General features: G+C 44.0%; 1 protein-coding gene across 4 annotated transcripts in view; it reads right to left on the bottom strand.

Annotated features, from left to right (window-relative positions):
- Positions 1 to 21,500, bottom strand: part of lrrk2 (leucine-rich repeat kinase 2) — a 37,754-nt gene that overhangs the window by 13,666 nt on the left and 2,588 nt on the right. For 2 of the 4 annotated variants that reach the window (XM_040134097.1, XM_040134096.1), the window contains exons 2-27: positions 19,771 to 19,856; positions 18,574 to 18,683; positions 17,724 to 17,812; positions 16,514 to 16,648; positions 15,807 to 15,941; positions 13,533 to 13,664; positions 12,706 to 12,825; positions 12,161 to 12,321; positions 11,972 to 12,051; positions 11,754 to 11,860; positions 11,413 to 11,542; positions 10,843 to 10,967; positions 9,598 to 9,725; positions 7,804 to 7,948; positions 7,237 to 7,376; positions 6,332 to 6,460; positions 5,599 to 5,769; positions 4,777 to 5,041; positions 4,388 to 4,576; positions 3,686 to 3,798; positions 3,439 to 3,511; positions 1,297 to 1,493; positions 952 to 1,202; positions 720 to 868; positions 416 to 509; positions 89 to 275 (exon numbers count right to left, since the gene is read on the bottom strand). In XM_040134097.1, coding sequence (XP_039990031.1) covers positions 89 to 275; positions 416 to 509; positions 720 to 868; positions 952 to 1,202; positions 1,297 to 1,493; positions 3,439 to 3,511; positions 3,686 to 3,798; positions 4,388 to 4,576; positions 4,777 to 5,041; positions 5,599 to 5,769; positions 6,332 to 6,460; positions 7,237 to 7,376; positions 7,804 to 7,948; positions 9,598 to 9,725; positions 10,843 to 10,967; positions 11,413 to 11,542; positions 11,754 to 11,860; positions 11,972 to 12,051; positions 12,161 to 12,321; positions 12,706 to 12,825; positions 13,533 to 13,664; positions 15,807 to 15,941; positions 16,514 to 16,648; positions 17,724 to 17,812; positions 18,574 to 18,683; positions 19,771 to 19,815 — 3,600 coding nt within the window. In that variant the 5' untranslated portion in view covers positions 19,816 to 19,856. Of the gene's footprint in view, positions 1 to 88; positions 276 to 415; positions 510 to 719; positions 869 to 951; positions 1,203 to 1,296; positions 1,494 to 3,438; positions 3,512 to 3,685; positions 3,799 to 4,387; positions 4,577 to 4,776; positions 5,042 to 5,598; positions 5,770 to 6,331; positions 6,461 to 7,236; positions 7,377 to 7,803; positions 7,949 to 9,597; positions 9,726 to 10,842; positions 10,968 to 11,412; positions 11,543 to 11,753; positions 11,861 to 11,971; positions 12,052 to 12,160; positions 12,322 to 12,705; positions 12,826 to 13,532; positions 13,665 to 15,806; positions 15,942 to 16,513; positions 16,649 to 17,723; positions 17,813 to 18,573; positions 18,684 to 19,770; positions 19,857 to 20,895; positions 21,437 to 21,500 lie in introns of all 4 variants that reach the window. The other 2 variants (XM_040134094.1, XM_040134095.1) reach the window with 2 other exon arrangements.

Here is a 21,500-nt window from a genome sequence, read left to right as displayed (position 1 = left end):
CAACCATTAAAAAAGGTACTTATTTGCAATAATGTGGTATTTACGCTGGTGTTAAATTTCTTCTCTAGTGCTTTAAATCGTCCTATACCTCACTGAGCTTGTTGTCACTCAGGTGGAATTTCTCTAGTCTGCTCCATTTGTAGATCGGTCCGCTCAGGTCCAGAGCTTCGATGCCGTTCTGACTGAACATCAGCTCTCTGAGGTTGCTGGACGCCCAAAGTCCCGGGCCAGGGAGAACGGTAATGTTGTTGGTTCTCATGTCCACTGACCTCAAGCTAAACAGATGAAAGCATTAGACGTGTAACGTAGATACGCTGAGGATTATCACCACACACTTACTGACAAAAGTATAAACTAAAAAAAAAACAAAAAAAAACACATGGACACAAGAAAAGTAGCCGAGAATCTGACTTACTTTGGAAGATCAAGTATGGCCTCAGAAACACAGGTGAAGCTGTTGTTTGCTAGTTTCAGTGTCGTGAGCTTGGATGGCAGATGTGACAGGGAACCTGGAGAGGACGGTAAACTCAGGATTATATGGATCCCCTCTTCAAATGGTGCAGTGATTTAAAATTTGGTCAAATTCCGAGAAAAGCTGAGACTAAGATCCCCCCCCAGTGTGTTTGCAAAGTACACAGTGTACAGAGTACACAGTAGGAAAAACGAAGAGGGAACAAAGCTCTTTGACTGAAAATGTTAAATGCAATAACTGCACTCACAGATTTTGTTCATGGAGGCGTTAAAGGTTTCCAGTTTGGGGCAGCCAGTCAGGAAGTCTGCAGAAATATTCTCCACGCTGTTCTTGCTCACGTCGAGCAGCTTGATGTGCGGCAGATTCAGAGGCGTGCGCAGAGCAGTGATACTGTTACTGAGAGGGGAAAAGGCGAAAAACAACCGTTACCTTCACCAGCGTTGCTCATGTAAAGCGCCTCAGTTTTCCCAGTAGCCTACCCTTCCATAAACAGCTCCTCTAGTTGATCCATGGCGCGGCCCAGCTCGTCCGGAAATGAGGCGATGTTGTTGAAAGACAGGTTGAGCTGCCGCAGTGATTGGCAGGTGACAGCAGGGTCAAAGGTCAGCAGCGGACCCACACAGTTACGAGAGACGTTCAGGATGCTGAGTGAGGGCAGAGACAGCAGCTCCACCGGCAGCGACTGGAGCTGGTTGCTCTGCAGGTCCAGTCGAGTCAGACGGTTCAAACTCTGTGCCAAATCCAAAAAAAAAAATTGCTTCAGCGCACATTTTCCTTTCATCATTTGACATCTCGGTGATTCGGCACAGATCAGAGTCCACTACCTGGCAAAGAGCTGCAGGAAACTCCAGCAGATTGTTGTGGCTCAGGTCGAGGCGGAGCAGGTACCCCAGCTGCTGCTGCACGTAGCCGTCGTCCATCAGACAGGACAGAGAGTCCAACTCGTTCCCTGTAAGGTCCAGCAGGCGGATCCGCTCCCTCTCTTTGGTCAGAGCAGCAGAGTTTTCACCGGACCCCAGCACTGAGAAAGGGATACCGGGGGACACAAGTCATGAGCTACAATCTGATGTTAAGACAGTTTTTTTTAAAGCAATTAAAATTTAACGAACGGAAGTGTAGGACAGAAACACGAGGGCTTGAATGAGGTCAGCAGACAGAGACACAGGTACAGTACATTACACAGGAGTTTGAGCATTACTGCGTAATGTTAAAGAAGAAAACAACAACAACAAGTACATTTCTCTGACAATCCCATTTCATCTAGTATTTTTTACCTTTGTCTCTCCGTAGACCAAGGGTGTAAGTCTTATTTTCCATGGAGCATAAATGGTTGACAGTGCCCATTAAAAAAGGTCCATAGTGGGAGATTTGTTTTTTGTTTTTTCTTCCTCTGAAGCCATTTTTTAACATCTTTGGTATTTTCTTATGAACTACTTAACTTGAATGAAACTAATCTGGCACATGTATCCTTGTCTATCACTAAGTGTATTTGAAGCAGATCCAGGTCCATATGCAGATGGATAGTGTCTGAACATTTTCTATTACTAAACAAAATGTACAGTCCAAGAGCACACAAAGATTTTTTTTGCATTTCACAGTTCTTCCGTATCCAAAAGACACATCCTACACCTCTTTTAGCTTGATGGGTATTTTATTTTATCAGTCTAAGATCCCCGGTAATACTGTATTTTCCTGAGCAATTTTGGATTTTGGTTGAATGACAGGCAGCGAGCTTTATCAGTTAACGGACAGTCAAATGTCAAATATACACAACAAAACAGTACAACCCTGTGCAACATCAATTAAATGTTACATGATCCCAAATTGTACCATCTTACAATAATTGTATTATTTTAGGTTGAAGTGTTGGGTATTTGATCTTATGTATGAGTAAAACCAAACAGGTTAGACAGACTACATGGAAAATACAGGTCCCACAGAACAACCTCAATACAAAAGTACACCTGCGACGACTCCAACGAAAGTGACCAAGGTTATAAACTAGACTGTGAACAGCTTCACAGCTGCCTCAGTGGTGGCCTGGGTTGTGTCTAATGCAACACGGTCCCACATGGTGAGGACTTGCCTGACCAGGTAACAAAACCGGATCGTGAGACCTCATAAAGTTGGGAGAGGGTGCATCAGTAGGTTACCGAACGTGAGCCGACACGCAGCTGCGGCAGTGGCTAGGCGGTTCAGGGAGAGACACGCTGCCAATAACAGAAGGCGCGGCGGCCGTCCTCGCAAAGCGACGCCACGCACAACTCGCTATTTACACCGTTGTATTGAAAAAAAAAAAAGAAGATGAGTCGGTGCCTCTGACTTGGCACAAGGATTTACGGTGGTGCTTCAGTGTCTGCTCAGACAGCTGGACATTGCATGAAGTCAACCTCTTTGGATGACGTCCCAGAAGAAGATCATTACTTACAAAATGGCACAAAACTGCATGACTCAACTTTGCCAGAGAAAATGAAAAGAAGCCAGATGAATGTTGGCAGCACCTTCTTTGGTCAAGTGAAAGCAAAATAAATTTGATGGGAACAGATGGGGTCCGGCATGTCGGGCCAGGACTACCGCAGTGACTGCACAGTGCCAACGGTAAAAAACGCGGAGGTGGGGGTGTGCGTGAGAGCAAAAGCTGGAGCGGAGATGACATCTATAAATAGCACTATGAATGCAAGTTTGTGTACCCAAATACTGAAGGCCCAAGAGGCTTGGCGGGGGAGGAATTTTCCAAAACGACAATGATCCCAAATGAACTGGGGGTGAAGAGGGAAAAAAAAAAAAAAATCACAGGAGTTTGAAAAAGTGAAAACTATGACTTGGCCAGGTACGTCCCCTGACTTGAATCCAACCGAAAACCTTAGGAGTATTTCCAAGTGTCAAACAGAAGAGTGAAAGCATCGTGCAGCCGTGTCTGACAGAGAGAGAATGAAGCTGAACTGAATTCAATCTGCTGGAGCTACCTCTTTGGGTCGAGCCAGTCCTCCCGTATCTCCTGTGTACAGCCTCACCGTGATCATTCTCAGTTTGACCGCTCTGGAAATGGAAAAAAACAGACCAACAGGCAACAGTGACCGAACAGGCTTAGATCTGAACGAGATTACTGATTCTATTTTTCAGTTAAGAACTGCAGCGTATACGGTTTTGTTTAAAAAAAAAAAATAGTATCACGTATGCATGAAATACTAAATAATAATGAAAGGTTTTTACCTCGGCACTGGCATGTCTGCGACGCCCCTGCTTTCTTTTAGAGGAGCCCCCCAGTTCCTCCGCTGAATTATTATGTGGTTTTGGGGACAGAGCCCCTGACACTGAATCACTCCCTACAAAAGGAAAAGCACACAGGAGGACAAGGGGTCGTTTATGCTTGTCACTACTCACCTTGTTATACTGCCACAACACTGCGTTTTTGTTTCTTTTTCCTTTTTAGTTGAGAGGTTGAATCTAGTTCACGACACGACAGAGCTCGTCACAGCTCCCAAAAATATATTTCATGTCACCTAATTTTCAAAAGGTATTGGTTATCATTTGTGAAGTGAAAAAATGATGGTATTCAAATCTATTTCCGCTGATATTAAAAATATTTCCTTTTTGTTTGTGGCAGCTTACCTTAACAAAAACAAAAGGGAATAAAGAAGAAGATGTATGTCAGAAAGATGCATAAGACGACAAATTCATTTAGAGGCAGTGAAAACAGCACAATGCACACGGTCTCTGCAGGTGGCCATATTTGTGTCATGTCAGACACCAGGCAGGCAGATGTTCTCATGAGAAGCACAGTCTGACGTTTAACGGACTCAGCCTGTAGTAGAACTACATCGCTGTCTGAACGTGCAGCTCTAGAGTATAGATCTAATGTATCTGCCATCTACGGACACACGCGCCCGCAGGATTAGCTCTCTGAAACTTTACCGTCACTCTCCATGTCGTCGTTGAAAAACAGGCTGTCGTCCATGGAGACCAGGCTGAAGCTGGAGTCGTCACTCTCGTCAGAAATGTAGCCAGAGGTCAGGCAGGGGTCGGCCATCGACCTCAGGGGACCGCTGACACTCTTGGACCTCTGGAGAGATTGGATGTACCTGGCCAAACTCATACCTTTACCTTAAAGAGCAAGAGCATGGTACATAGAACTAAATATTAATTCATTCTTTTCACATAACCGATCAACTGTTTAGTCTAGAAAATGTCAGAAAAATTCGGAAATACGCAACTTCACATTTAAATTGCTTGTTTTGTCCAAAATCAACAGACAATCAATGTAAAATGGTGCAAAACAAAGAAAAGCATCAACTCTTCCTCACTGTTGCTGTAACGGAGACTGTGCGTTCTTCCTCTGTCGGCCAGCAGGGGGCTGAGCCAGGCAGCGTCCAGGCGCCCCAGCCTGAAGCCCCCCAAGCAGAGGGCGCTGTTGTTGAGGTCCAGACCCAGGCGGCCCAGGAGCTGAATGACGGCGGGCCCGTCGCCCCGCTTCACGCTCACGGCCAGAGCCCTGCGGAGGTGCTGCTCGTGTGCACCGCGGCTGAGTAGGAGCTCCACCAGTTCCAGAGGTCCGCCTCTCTCACACACCTGCGAACGCAACACAGAGGCCGTGATGGACAGGCAGGCGGCGCTGCAACCGAGGACCATTCTCACGTCTGATTCATCTATCTGGTGTTGTTCCTTTGCACCAAGTATCGACAACCGTCAAGTTCTAAAAGCTGGCACTGAATGTCTGGTTACATTTTTGATCTTTATTCTCTGACCAGATGAAGGAAATTCCTAATGTTAATCGAAATATTAAACTAGTTCAAAGAATTCGGGTCTGTCTGCTTGTTTTTGGAGACATTTGGCCTCTTTTGTTAAATGAAAGGCATCGAAAATAAAGTATCGTCATTGTAGGTTATTGGAAATGAAACGCAGGCACAGTATTATTATTATCATTATTATCATTATTATTATCATTATTAATAATAATAAAAACACCCAGACCTATATATTAGTCTATAAAATGTCAACAAATATATGACATGTAAACGCCCCTCACATGTTACTGGAGCTTAAATCTATGTTACCAACTCATCATGTGAGCTGCTGGATTCCGTATACATCCCTAATCTGGCCTGTCAGGTTCTGTGGCCTCTGACCTGGTAGATGAGAGACTCCGTTTTCGTCTTCCCGTTGATGTCGGCGCCCAGCTCGATCAGACACTCGGCCATCGCCGTGTCTCCGTCCTCGCAGGCCTTTTCTAGCATGCGGCGGTGCAGCTCCGAGTCGCACCACATCTTAGACAGAGCGAGGCACACCGACTTCCGCAGCTGAGAGCCGACGGAGAGGGAGAGGTTAAGAAGGACACTGCACAAATGTGTTTATTGAATTATGCTGAAAGCTCCCAGTATTTCTAGTAAGAGATTTTCTAAGAAAATGGACTGGATGCTCAATGTGAACGGTATTAAAGCATGTCTGATATGTCCTGCGGGGTCTTTTTGTACTGTATGTTCCCTCTTGCGGTCACAGTGCGTGTCCAGAACGGCGTGTGTTTTAACATGACTGCCTGTTGATACACAGTATGTGACTAAGACGAATGCCATCACGTCATTAAAAAATTTGACCTAAAATTGAGCTGTGGAGGTCAATAATCTGGGAAAATAGCTCCCCTGGATTTGCTATGGAAAACTGCAGCTAATACTCAACAAGACTAAGGGTCTACAGCCACAAAATATGACCTGATGATGGAGCTAGACGAAAATTCAGGGGATCAAAGTGATTACAATTCATTCTGTTGACGACATGAATTTTTTAAGGAAATCCATCCTATGGTCGGGAAGACATTTAATTCAAAAGCACAAAAATCAAGCTCATGGTGGTGGTCTAGCTCACTGGGTTGTTGCTCTGGTCAGGACTCTCCTCTCTGAGGTGCTGGAAGATCTGCCTGTCAAAGTCTTCTCTCTGCAGCTCGGCAGCTGCTCCCGAGCAGGCGTCCAGCATCCTCAACGCCACCTGAAAACACTGTGGGACACATCACCGGTGACGCATCGCGAGTTTAGCAAGCACAAAAAGCGTAACCGGGAGCGATCGAGAGAAGTCACGTCAGTTTCATTGATATAGCCCAAAAAAAAATAAAAATCCCAAAAATCGGTACAGCATACAACACCCTCTGTCCTTGGGCCGCTGATTCAAGAACAACACAGTGGTCACGGGTCCACACTAATACGCCTGGAGCTCTGTGTCCAGACTACTAGCAATCAGTCACATCAACATTTTACATCAAAAGATAGCTATTAGTTATTAGTTATCAGTTATCAGTCTTTAAGTAGTACGAATATGCAAACAAATGGTACTGGCTGGGTTCTAATTCTGATCAACAATATAAGACCATAGGCTTGAAACAGAGCTGCATGATGTGGCGGCGACGTTATAGCGACATGACTTTTGGACACAATTCGTTTTTGACTCACGGCATTCGAAATGTCGTAGCTGAAAAAAAGGAAAATTCTTTTCTAAATGCTTTTTCTAAAAGAATCCCATTTCTATGGGTTTAGGCGTCTACGTTGTGGTATCCCGTCATCTAACGGCCGATTCGTGACAAGCCCTCAAGTGTCAAATTTCAGGGCAAGCGCTTCAAGACGAAAGACGAGGAACAAATGTTGGAACATAAAACAGAATGAAAAAGCAGCCGCAACATTTTGAGTGAGGAACGCACTGCAGCAGTCAATACTGTGATTTTTCAACCTGTCCGAGCACTAGTTCCAGGGCATTCTACGAGAGAGAAACAGTCAGGTCACCTTCAGGGGCATCTCAGAGTCTTCTCTATACTGGACGAGTGAGGCGACCACAACGGAGGCCAGAACAGGCACGATCATCCTCGACAGCTTCTTCTTGGATACGAGGTAGCTGAGCAGGGTCAGACCCCAGTAGTGTATCTCTGGAAAGTTGGTGAGAGCACAATTAGTCTTTTCTGACATTGGAAAACAGGAGATTTTAAAACGATCCAACGAGGGACTTTTTCTAATTCCACAGTCCAACTGCTGTATACTCCTCTCTCCTGGCGGCCAAAGGCAGTACGAACAGATTCAATAAAGTCAGAACAGATTCAATAAAGAACACGGCCACTGTTGCACGAACAGATCCGTTCAGGAAATCCTAACTTACAGACAAATCCCTGGATCGAATAATCTTCCCCTGCCTTCACTACGGCTAAAGTACTTCTACAAAATGCAGCGGTGACTAATAACAGATATATTACTGATGGTTCAGTGAAATAAAAAAAAAACAAACAAACACAATTTATCAGTGTATTGCCCTTGGCTATGGGCTGCTAATGGGCTACTGATAACAATTGTATACGGCACCTCGTTCCTGCGGGAACATCTGTAGTGTATGCAGCACCGTGTCGATGGCCCCCTGCTGGCAGAGCAAGTCCACGGCACCGGAGCAGTCGGCCAGAGCAGAGAGCACCTTTAAACCGGACTTCTGTATGGCAGGGCTGCTGATGAACTGCACAGACACGCACAGCACTGAATATCACGCCGGTCGGTATCTCATTCACAGTAATGTCTTAATGACGTATCTGCATCTATATAACGTGTCAAATTATCTCTGTAGTTATGTATTGTATGATAAGAACATTATGGGATGTTATATGGAAATGGTGACAAAAAACAACAGTAAAAGAAAAACCACACCGTCTTTGTCAATATAAACATGTTAGCATGATGTAAATGGGGTTGATTCAACACCTCTCTAAAATTGTTACAACAAAAACTGAATATTGCAGCCTTCACGAAGGTAGGATTTACTGCAGGGCTGTTGTACTGGACTGCGTTAGTATTTGCTAGGTGTACTTAATAAACTGGCAACTGGGTTTATATGAATTGTTAGTAAAAAAAAATCTCTGCAAAAAAAACAAACAAAAAAAAACAAAACTTGAAGTTCAAGATTTAGGATACAGCGAATATTTTAAATCCCTTCCTATCTGAAAAGTAATTGTTTTGACCCACCTACAGCAGAATCATGAGATGGAGAGACTGACTTATCTACCAAGACCTACAACTTATTTATACATTGCAAGATAGAGAAAATGGCTGATATTTTTGTTTCATGAACATGGCAGTTACGTCTGACCCTAAGTCATCCTTTAAACTAATTCTTTAAACTTTAGTCATGGATAACAATACGCAAATTATGTAGAGCTACATAAAGTCTTGCCGTCCAATACTTTACTATGTTAGAGATATAGACGTCATGTTGCCCGCTGCCAACAGTGTTGTGGTTTCTTTGCTGTTTTTGACATTAAAAGATGATCAAAGAAAAAATTAAGCATCAAAAATAGGATTGTTTTTGCTGTCAGTCATCGTGAAAGTGGTTTTGTCTCATTTGGGAACGAAAACTCTTTCTAGGGCAAGAAAGGCAGTTAAAGTCGAAGACATTATGGCTAATTATGGCTTTTGGCTTTCCCACTGACATGTGTTGTCTCTCTTTTTTGCCCGTTTTCAGAAATCGCTTTTGTCTGCCGCCTGGCGCTCCTTCCAGCCATACTCACTCCACAAATCGGAAAGTAATGTCATGACCCATGACCCCACCCCCACACTCGCACATTTTTTTTTTTTTTTTTTCCTGTTCTCATCCATAGTTGGACCGGCCATCGGGCATACCGGGGCGAATCCCGGTGGGCCGATGGACCTTCAAGAAAAAACAAACAAACAAACAAACAAAGTTTTTACTCTCCCTGGTCTGTCTGTCCCCCTCCCCCTCCTACACTGGATCATGGGGTTCCCCCGCCTGCCAAATCTCTCTTTAACCCCTGCCAACAACCACAGAGGGGAAAACAACATGCGTCCCATTCATTCATGCCAGTACATCAACTGGCAAATTCTTTTTTGAAATGTAATTATATCCTTCCGATGTTCTGGTGGCAGGACAACCTACTGTATAATTTCTACAATGAATGGATGAACTGTTGTGTAATTTCCTTAATGAACGAGAACTACATCTGGATATGTACTGTATGTGTACACTGCTTCCCTTTCTGTGGAAAACCCATCACACTGCGGCGTTTTCAAGCGCTACCATCCTCAAACTGCGAAAATACCGGAAGAAGATGGAGATAGTTAGAGGGGTGTTATGGGCAGTGGGTGTGTTCATACCCTGTTGAGAACCTCCAGGTAGAGGGTGTGAGCTCCCTCCACCACACACTGGTTTTTCAGGACCTTCAGCGACACGTCGGCCATGTCAGGATCTGTGACCGAGATGCCGTGCTCCCTCAAACTCCTGTCTGGGAATTCGCACACGGCAAAGAGACAAAGAGACAAGTAAACATAGATTACACACAGACACACACACACACACACACACACACACACACACACACACACACACACAGACACACACACAGACACTCCTGCTCTGTTTTCAGTCACTAATCTAATTAGGACTGTTACAAGGTCAGTGCTGGGAGTAGTGACTGAGCACACAATAACCTAGTTTAGATAGAAATTAAAACAACACAAGCGGCTCCACTCATTCAGCTTTGCATTCAACTGCGGAACAAAGAAAACATATAGCTGCTCTGTCATACAGCTGGAGAATATGTGATGTACTACACAGTGTGCAAGGACACATGGATTCCCGGCCTTCTCGAAAACTAGCTAGAATGATCAGATCCCGGGATGCGCGCCACTGTCTTTAGAGCTATTTCCCCCAAGATTCGGCCGCTTGAATTGCGATTCAACATCGATTATTAAAGCCGCATAAATTGATTTTTGTCTATTCGGAGGCAGCATATCTCCACAACAGTTCAAAAAACACAGAATCTAGCATATACTGTAACGGCATACTACAGTGGAGCACCAATAGCGTTCATTTGGAATTTTGTTTCTGCCACTTGATGAATGCAAGTCCAATATTAACACTCCTATTACCTCTATTTAGGTCTCTTCCAAATCCAGAGAAAATATATCTGTTTCTTTAGCTGCTGGATGTTTTACTTTCTTCACCAGCAGGTCGCTAAACTTTGTCTGTCTCCTGTTTGGTGTCGGCCAGGTTGCGTTACAGTGGGTTCATTCAGAGCGTTTTTTTCTTCTTTTTTTTTTGCTAAAAACAGCTGCCTGCTGCTGGAGACGATGAGACTGGAACCAAACAGTAAATGTGCCATTAAACCAAAGCTATGACCTGCAAGGGGCTAAAGAGCTCTGTAGAGCTGCAGAGCTGGTGACACATTGCAGTCGGTTTAATCACCACAAGCAACACATTGCACACTACACAGTCATTAGCCTCCACGGAGTGACAGAAAAACAGAAAATAAACAAAACAGAAAAAAAAGAAAAGGCCGTACCAGTAACATTTGATTTGGAGGTCACCTAAAGAGCACTTAGACGCAGACTTGAATGTACCTGGGCAGAGGAAGACCAGGCTGGCCTGCAGAGCCTCCAGCTGAACCTCCGGCTGGAAGTTGTGGACCTTCATGGTGCTGAGGATCTGACTCACGGTCATGTTTAACTCATCCAGACTGGCTGTCCTACAGACACGGGGAGGCACATTAAATCCCAAAATGAAATATGAGTGCTATTGTATCGGTACGTCGTCGTTGAATAATCTTCATCACTTGATAGTGAACCGTATTTTAGCCAAGGTTTGTTAATCATCATTAAGAAGGGATATCATAATGGCCAGCAGGAGCCAGAAGAATAATTGCGGCAAGCAAAAACTGTTTAAAAGTTCACATGGACAACTGACTATTGTCTTAAGACAGATTTGAAAAAATTAAAACAATCTTTTCCGTCCGGTCATAAAAATAAAATGTTTAAAGCTCTGTATATGAAGATGTAAAATCTGTGAGAAACAACACCCTACTCACCTCGGAAACCCTGCCCCCCCGTCCCCATGCTTACTTTTGATCTATTCATGGGATTTTCTGAAAAACCAACAAGGACAGGTTGGACTGAATCTGTGTTTGTGCCCACCTGCCCTGGAAGAGGAGCTTGAGCAGTTTGCAGGCGCTGATGGAAACTTCTGCTGAGGTTGAATGTCTCTTCATCATCTCTACTAGGTTGACGTGGAGGCCACTGGACAGCAGCAGAAAACGCATTTTACCTGCAACCAAAGCCGTACAGTTTACTGTACTAAATATTTGATCAAAGGTTGTCGACAATATGTCGGCGGTGACACGTGGGCAGGTGATCAAAAAATACGAAGCAGATGTTTTACTTTTACGTCTAAATAAGAGCTGACCACAGTGAGGGCATATTATTTTTCCGGCGTGGCCCCGTATCTGCACACGAGGTGTTAATATTTGAGGACTCACTGTTGTGCGTAATGAGCGTGGCAATAGCACTGGTAGCAGCTTCAAACACACTGGGAGAGGAGGAGTGGAGCAGCATGGCCGCCATTAACTGTCTGTGAACAGGAGTCCTGAAAACAACCACAGGATACACAACGACAGTCATTCCATCCTCTCATCGATTAAACAGTGTTAAACATATAAAGAGGCTGCGTGAGATATTTCTTTGTTTCAGTGTGTACCTCTCATCCTGCTCCTCTCCTGAGTGGTTCACTCCAGCTCCGTGCAATAACAGATTGTGAATGGCCCAGCTTGCAGCTTCCTGGGGCAGCGGAGGGGATTCACACAAGTTAGAGGCTTTGGTTACTGGAACTACACCCGGGTTAAAATATTTGCTGTAGCGCGGGGGCCGGAAAGGCGGCTGGGCTGACCTGAACTGCCGGCTCGGCGGCGTGGAGCTCCAGTGCCACACAGCAGGCCTCCATCCAGCCCAGGCCCATGTCGTCCACCTCCTCTTTACCCCGGTTCTCCTCCTCTTCTCCTTCCTCCAGACCCTGCTCGGCCACCGCTTTGTTCTGCACGATGGTTGCGGCTACCGGGGGGGGGGGACGGTTACGGAGGGAGAGGGTGTGGTGGGATTACTGCACTGCACAAGGTCTAAACTAACCATCAGAGGCATTTCAGGTGAAATCGGCTACGTGAGGTCTCCAGGTGTATCAAAGCTAATAAGCGTAATAATATTTGGTTATACAACAGTTTAATAAAGCCTCTCTCTCCCTCTCCCTCTCTCAGCATAGTGACTGTATACACAGAAAGCACTGTTTCTCTACCATCATGTAACTGATCTTGTTGTGTGTAACACTGACATACGTCGAGGCTGAGGCCAAGCCATTGTTCTGCTGCCACCATCACTAATCCGTCGGCGTGGACATGAGTAAATGAGTTAAATGTGGTGCGTGTGAGTGCGCATCCTCACTGAGGTCAGCCAGGCAGGAGAGAGCGGCAGCTTGCAGTGCGGCGTTGCCGGGAAAAGTCTGGCAGGCTCTCACCGCAACCCTCTGGACGCCGTTCAGCACCAGGATGCTGTAGTAGCTCTCTACAAGATGACACAAAACAGGCGAACCCTGAGTTGAAAAGGACGGTAAAGCTCTGTTGGAGCTCTCCGATCTTAACCTGGCAAACACTTTATCTTATCAGAATAAATGAAATCCAAACACTGCTGTACTGATAGTGAGGATTCATTGAATTCGCAAACAGTGTTATCGTCATCCTTCCAGGGTTATTTCATGACAGTGCAATGGCACTTGGATTTGGACACCGTTTTATACTGGTTTCCACAGAGGATAAGACGCCGTCCAGACTGTAAGTAATTGGACGGTTACACATTTTTTGCTCTTCAGGCTCTGAGCTTTGGCACATTCAATTTTAAATAAAATAATGGACACAAAAAAATGGACACTACATTAAATGGTCTACATCAGTATAGAAAAAGAACTGTGCGGGAGATGACTGCTCCAAGTCTCCTGTCTAGACATCACCAGATGGTTTATACAGTATCTTCCCTGAGGAGGCTCTTCCAGGCCTTCACTGCAGCCACCTTCAGCTCTTCCTGGTTGTGCCCCCCCCCAAAAGTGTTGACAAAAGTGTTGGTGGAAACCCTCAGTTTAACAAAGAATAAAATCCAACTGAAAAATGTTTACGTAATGTCATAAATGTATGTTACTAAATTACAATGGAGGAGGCAAAGAGGTCATTCAAATGTTACATAAATATTACTGCTCTCTGCCGAAAGCCGGGTCTGACCTGTTGTGAACTTCCTGAACAGGCAGCAGGCCGTCTCCTGCAGCTCCTCCACCTCGGGGAAGGCATCCATGGCGGCGATGATCACGCTGTAGCACCGAGCGCCTCCTGACATCAACATCTCCACGTTACTGCCTGGAGGAGAGGAGCTCATGAACTCAAAAGCCGCTGTCGAAGCACGAGCAGGATTCACCTGCTTTTTGGCGTTTTGAATTTTAATTTCAATGTTCTGGAATTGGTTTGATTTTAGTCGGCAATCGAAGCATACGCAGGCATATGCTGACACGTTATACACAAGAAATGTGAAATGAAAATGTATTGTCTGAATAGCATCAGTACTGTAATGAGAATTGATCAGCAGTCACAAAGACAGGTGTTGGAAAACTGCTGTCAGAAAAATAAAAAATAAAATAAATTAGCCAATAGAAGGGAATAAAGCAGGAGGTCAGAAAAAGTCTTCACAAATGAGTGAGAGCGATATCTCCAAACAGCCTGGAATCCCCCCTAACCGTGATTAATCGTATATCTGTGAATAACAGATTAATGTGGAAAAATTGTGAGCGGCTGAAACTTGTCCGCTCCTCCGCCTTTTTCATGTTCAGCTCCACTTTTCATGCAGAATTCATCCAGATAATTGGAATCTCAATGTGGGACAATGTCTCAGTTGGCTCTTTGTAATTTTTTATCTTCATCCTGTTTCCTCTGAAGTAAAAGGGATACGTTAGACAATATATTTGACCTTTGTCACACTTATGCAGCGTTATGTCATAAATTTTTCTCTTAAAAGCCAAACTTTTATTACAGAAAAAGACCTTACTATGCAATATAGAGCATCAAACCCTGCAGTCTCCCAAATCTGTGCGTTTTTGTCAGAACACGTAGGCCACTGCAACCACAAACATACTAATACTTGATCGAGCTTCTTTCTGCACAAGAAAAAGAGCGATTCTCTTTTGCACAAGACAAGGTAAACAATTTTCGAAAAATTTTTTAATGGAAACTAGCTTGCCCAATTTTTTGGGCAGATTTTAGGTTATAACCGATACACCTGTATCGGTGAATAGGACGGTTGTCAAGTAATAAGACATCGCAGTGCATGTTGTTGTATGTTGGAAGTCATTTAGAAACAGTATCATCTTCACTTAATTTGTGCTGCTTTTTTTTTTTTTTTTTTTTACCCCACGGTAAAATGCCCCCCTCATATTTTAGTTGCATGTCCGTAGCAACCAAATTGAAAACATTATGCCCCTGGCCACAGCTGTCGCCAGCGCAGAGGCATGAAAATGTTTGTTATGTGTAAAAAAAAAAAAAAAAAAAAGGGGGTACAGGCTAAATCCAAACTATTTTCTTTATCTATATTGTTGCCATATGATTGTACTTTTTTTTTTAATTTTGTATGAATGAAACTTGGAAAAAAAAAAAAAAAATGCACATAATGCACAGTAAACGCCCCAAATCTTTCCTGGATTTATGACATATGTCTTAAATGGACAATAACTTGGCGCTTGACAGACATCCTTTCTATTTGATGGCAGAAAAATGGAATTCTGGTAATATGATTCAGTTGCTTCCTGTTTCTGAATTTTAAAATAAACATTCATGGGACTGTTGGAAGCCTCCAAACCAATTATCTATTGAGATTACAATGCATTTGGATAGTAAACACAAAGACTGTTCATTTAAGGAGTGGCTGTGTTCCACACCATGAGGGAATTTCCATGAAGATTTGACTATTTTTCAAGCAACACCACGATCCTGTCCCACAAATAGCTCTGCTCTTACACGGCAGCACATCATACATGTTTACTGGCGTTTAATCGGATTTGCTTCAAGACGTTACAGTGACATCGCGGTCTGGTGGTAAGACTAGAAATAGACTGTGTGAAATAAAGAAAGAGAAGGAGCGATGTTTAATATGCTTCCTTCATGATCAATGTGTACTTCTGAGTCTTGTGGTGTAGCACAAGTAGAGTGAAAGCACATATTCCTAAACCTCTCCACATGAAGAGAACTACACTCAATCCATCCATTCACCAACCACAGAACAGGGCTCAAACCAAACCTTTAGTCTTTAATTTGCTGATACACTTCTGCACTACGCTGAGAGATCAATCAATCACTCCATCAATCAATAAGAGATCGATGTATGGTATAAGGCAGGAATCAGAGCACCAACCTATCAGCTCTTTTTTACTAATCAAGTTGTAGAGTTAGTACCCCGGTTCTTTTCTTTCCCTCTTAGGCCGCAAACATTATTGGGGTGTAAGGAGGTCCTACCAGGACGAGCCAGTGGGAGCAGCACTTTCATGGCCTGCAGGAGCAGCTCGGAGCTGTCCGGGAACCTCTGCAGAGCCGCCAAGACCACAGCATGGTCCTGGTTCTCCACAAACTCCACGAGGTGGTCATCACTCACTGGAGACACAGCGAGAAGAAATGCATTCAACCACTAAAGCACACACAAGCGTACAGAAAAACGCTGAGTCTAGCCGGAGCTGAGGCTGACAAAGTTCGGCTTGGACAAATGAAAGTCAAATCTGACGTTGCGGAGCCGAACCTGACAAAATGTCTTAAAATTGCAAACTTACAGATGATAAACCGTCAATAAACTGTTTTTGTTTATTTATAAACTTGGACTTTCCCTCTAGAACCAGCCCCAGACCAAACTTTATGTGTTTTTTTTTCCCCACTACCTGTAAGAAGTAAATAATAACAAAAGCTTGCTCCGTGTAATAAGCATTACAGCCTCACAGGACTCCAAGCACGGCCATAACCTGTTAGGCTGGTATAGCATATTCGCTAGAATAAGAGTCAAACAAGTAATATGTAAATGAGTTTATGTCACCATCAACAGAAGGCATTAACTAGCTTCACGGTCCCAGCCAGAAGCTCCGCCGCAGGGCACCTGTGGTAGAGTATTCAGACACCGACGGTGCAAATTACTTTGCACAACAGTATACAAGAGGTTGCAGTGTGTGTCTGCCCACCTCTCTCCAAGAGGACCTGCAGCGCTCCACAGCCTTGGAGCTGCACTTCTTCACTGGTAGGAAACGTCTTCATCGCCTGCACCACCAGGCCAAACACATCCTCTTCCTCCTCCAGCACCAGCAGAGGAATCAGGTCTACACAACCATGAAGAAAAAAAACACATCTGACGCCTTAATAAAATTCACTTCTGACTGTTACAAGTAATAATTAGGAATGACAATCGGGGAGTTTGAGTAAAATACTTCCTGCTAAAAGACTGACAATTTTCAGAGCCACAAATAAATCAACAATTTTAAAAACACAATATATCCACAAACCATTTTGTCACCTATGGATTCACTATAATGTTATCTCCAAACTTTAAGTTTCGCAATTTGTCATTTGATAAGTGTTGAGTATCTCTTAGCAACTGCAGATATGAGTTTTTCTTTTTGGGATTATGTAAATATTTTCTTTAAAAAAAATGTTTTTTTAATTTTCCCCAGTGTCAGAAGCAGAAAGTCTTTGGCTTTCTTGATTATTGTCCTTGAGTAGAGCAGAGTAGAGTAAATTATTAAATTATTCCAGCGTAGATAACAAACTTGTGTAATAATAAGGAATATGCTACTTTTTGTTTTTAAATAGGATCTCAAGTATCTGCTGGTTTCAGCTCTCCTGGGGATGCTGGACCAGCGTGCCGCGGGGAGTGGCTGGATGAGATTAGAAATGAGCGCAACCAAAAGGATCGTTTGAGGAACAAGGTCGACACGTCGCTCTAAAAGCAGACCATAAAAAGAAAACGAGGTTTTCTGAGGTGAGCTTTGAAAGGGGAAACCCAGCCGAGCAGATGCGTAACATATTGCCACACATGCAGATTTACAGTCGGACGATTACATGTGGCCTGCAGCGCTTTGATGTTTTGCAGACTAGTTGTTTTACATTTTTACTCGCCATCCTTCCCAAGAAGCTTTGCGATTCATTCATTTTCAAGTTTCTTTTTGTATTGGTTTGATGACATCAACACATCATAATATAAACCTTTTTGCAGCTTTGTTATTCTGAATCACCATTAAAAAAAAAAAATCACCAACTGTGACCTGGGCTTTAGCTATAAGTCACAGGACAGAGGACTAAACTGACTTTCGATTTTCTTGTGCCGGTGTTATGTAGCATGTAGCGGGACTACTGCCCTGATGTGTTGTAACATTCATCTCCTGCGTAGTCGTGTACCTGATCTGAGCAGTAACGCCAGGGCCCGTAGTCCCACCATGGTCACTCTGCAGTCTGTGCTGTACTGAGATAGTACCGTCAGGATCTGCCTGGAAAACACATCAGTACAAGGGAAAAAAAAAAAAATTAACATTAAATTAATTTTAAATTTCTACACTGTTTTAAACTAGTTTCTAATTTAGTGACCGGTATTAAATATTTTCAATAACCTCTTCTTGTCTGAGCAAAGAGCTGACCCAGAGCTGGTTACTCAAAATGAACAGGAAGCGAAAAACTGAAAAGAGAACATCCAATAGGATTCAGGATAATATGGGAAAAAAAAATGTCTCAAATTCAACTTCACATCGTCCGGAAAAGAAAGAATATTGCATGCACGGCTCACATGTGGAATGATGCTTTTAAAACCTAAAACTCATGCTGGTACTAATGAACACACGAGTGCAACTTCATGGTATTAATGTCCACTCTGCATAAAGCTGTGATGCACATTCGGAGAAACTCTATCCATAAAACACTAGAATGCCACTGACAAAAAAAAACAAACATTATGCTTAAAAAGCCATGTGATTGAAATGTTAAATGTAACATTATTCATAAAACTGATGAGGTTTTTTGATCTTCTTTTGGTGACAGTTATAATGGGGAAGTTTTTTGTTAAGATGCAATTTAAGATATGGAAACTTTAACACTTCAGCCTCATGACTTCTTTAGAACACGAAAAGCTACGCAATCTGGACAACTACGTTTGTGCGTTTATATCATGTTCTCCCAGGTAACAGGAGCCATTGGGATGGCATGACAAGAAACTATGAATTCATTCTTTCACCCGATAAGTATGTTTTTCACTTACTGGTGCACTCCCAGTGCCTCCCCGTCCTTGGCTGCCTGCAGAGGTCTAGTCAGCTGGTCCAGCGTACCGGGGCATATTTCAATGAGCCGACAGAGCAGCGACCAGCCCACCTGTAGCGAGAGGATTACACCACCGCTCACTTTACTTCAAGGCTGGAAGCGAAAAGGCCCGACCGATTGGTCAACACCACTGCCGGGAAAAGTGATAACTCCGCTCACTGTTCATCCGTGTGTGATGCAAGCTCGATAACCCTGAGGCAAAACTTGAGACAAAATTCTGCACGTGTGGGATTTAAACGATCCGAAGGAATACGAAAAGTCAACAGCTCTAAAAGGAGAAAAGGCGAAACATCAGGATACTTAAGATCAGATTTTGTTTCACCCTTGAAACGAGGCTGTTACGACTAAACCCGCACCTGAGTCTCGCAAACTGAGTCCTCAGTGCTTCGACGTACTGCAGTCTCACCTCTGCTAATCTGCCGAGGTGCCATAAACGGGCGGCACCAGGCACGGGCCTGCCGGCTGTGGACGACAGAGCAGAGAGTGTCTCAGCAGGTGATGCTGCCGTACACACTTAAAACCTCTCTGAGTCCAGGCAAAGACCGGCAAACATTTCTGATTCCTTTCAGCGCCATAAAAAAAAAAACACTGACGCTAGGACAGAGCTGTAGAGCTGCAACTACTAGTGCATTCATCAATTCGTCAAATGGACAGAAAATTAAAATGGGCAACTTTTTTGACTATGTAATCAACCTTTTAGTTATTTTAGAAGCAAAAAATGCCAAACATTTGCTGGTTCTAGTCCCTTCAATGTGTGGATTTAAGGCTTTTCCTGTCATTCGTCATTATATACACTGATTATCTCTGGGTTTTGGGCTGTTGAATTGTCACCTCGGGGCTCCGGGAAATTAATTTGTATTGAGCGTTCTTCACTATTTTTTGGAGAAGTGATCAACCACATCATTAATCTAGAAAATAACTGGCAGATTAACCGGTAATGAAAGTAATGGTAGACACCTGTCATTGAAACGCGCTGTGTTTTGTAGACACTACATCAGGTTTTTTTTTCCTCTCTGTTTAGGAAGACAAAGTTCAAGATGCTCCATTTTGTTGTGAAAGGATAACACACTCGTGGTGCACGAGGAAAAATAAACTACACAGTCGAAGGTTTGTGGGGTTTTCTGATGTCTCGCAGTACCTGCTGGACTCCTCTGCTGCCGATGTAGGATGACAGCACCCCCATGAGAGGGACGTGGACATCCTTGTCTTCAAACAGTTCAGCTGCTGCAACCAAGAGCAACGGATAAGAGGACAAGTTAGCTTTGAAGCAAGGGGCGCAGCCTTTCACACCCACTTACATATTCAAATGTGTACAAGAAGGCCAGGAAAACAGTGTGGCAATAACAAGGATCCCATTTTAAGGGTGCGGGTCTAGTTGTCCTTGGCCATTTGCAAAGACTGGCAGGATGAGCGGTGCTCAATCCCAGCGGTGATGGAAACACACAGATGAGAATACACTGAGGGTTTGAATCGTGGGCGAATGAAGTGACAAATCTGTGCAGTAGAGAGACGAGGATGGTGATACAAGAAGTGTTCATGTAGGGAAATACCACAATTTAAAAATACTCCGTTGCAGGGGGGGGGTGTTTGCGTTACCATCAATCTAACAAATACTGTGTCAGTTAAATGATTAATCAATTTGTCTGTAAAATGTCAGAAGTAGTGGGAAATGCCCATCACGATTTAAAGCAGAGATGTGTATTTACTGAAGTATCGCACTTACAATGCATCTTGAAGTACTCTGTGCTTTGAGTATCTCCATGTCCTGCTCATTTTTGCTTCTGCTCCACTAAATTTCAGAAGAAAATATTGTACTTTTTATCCTCCTTTACATCTTTCTAGCATCTATTTTACCTACAGAACATACAGTACGATCAACTTATAAAAAATAAATAAATATCATGCACTGTTATAGATAAAACTACCCTACAATGAAGTAGTCAAAATTAAAAAGCTGCTTGCACACTGGGCCATCGGCTGTAACATTAATCAAATAATATAATACCATGCACAATGAGCACTTTTACAGAACATATGATGCTTAAGCGAAGTACAGTTTGCTGACAATGCTTCTGTACTTTAACTTTGATTGCAGTATTTGTGGAGTATTTTTATACAGTGGTATTATTATTATTATTAATATTATTATTGATAAGACAGCTTCTCCCACCGCTGCCCCCGAGTCGAACAACGTGACCAAAGGACAGCGAGCCTGTTTACCAGCTCCGGCGTGATGCACATGCGGGAAGAATGCGTTTCCTACCGCAGTCGGTGTGCGCCAGGAAAAGCAAGTCCTGGACGATCTGAATCAGCGTGCACAGCTGCCTGTCTTCCTGCGGGGTTTTCAGCCGCACCACGAGTTTCCTCAGCCTCTCCTCCAGTTCTTCCTTGTTAACCATGGTCTTTGAAGCACTGCTTGCCCGCCGATGACTCGACTTGCATCGAGGTCAGTCGGCGCGGTCCCTCCGACCCGACGAACGGCCCCGGGCGGCCGCGCCGCTGCGGCGTTGGCTCGGCGGCAGGCAGGAGACGAGCGAAGCGCTGCTGTCGCCGCTCATGTCATGACATCGCATTACTGAACGCTATGTTACGTAATACCGCATTAGCTAAGATGCAGCTAGGTGGCTGTCGCGACTGAGGAAGCTGTCGGCGTCGCACAGTTTCGGTTCCGACACCGACATCACAGTCCTCGCGCTAACTTTCCCCTCGGCCGAGGAACGCGATCGGCTTTTGTCGAGCGGCTGACTTTCCGTTGTTCCTGTGGGAAGTCCGGCGGGTCCTGCTCGCCAGGCGGGTTCCTCCCCCTACAATCACATCATATGACTCCGGTCAGATAAGAAAAAAAAAAAAAAAAAAAAAAGAAAAAAA

This window comes from Xiphias gladius, chromosome 8 (assembly GCF_016859285.1).
Source record: "Xiphias gladius isolate SHS-SW01 ecotype Sanya breed wild chromosome 8, ASM1685928v1, whole genome shotgun sequence".
Classification (NCBI taxonomy): domain Eukaryota; kingdom Metazoa; phylum Chordata; class Actinopteri; order Istiophoriformes; family Xiphiidae; genus Xiphias; species Xiphias gladius.
The sequence above is the reverse complement of the archived record's forward strand: the minus strand, read 5'-3'. Positions and strand labels throughout refer to the sequence as shown.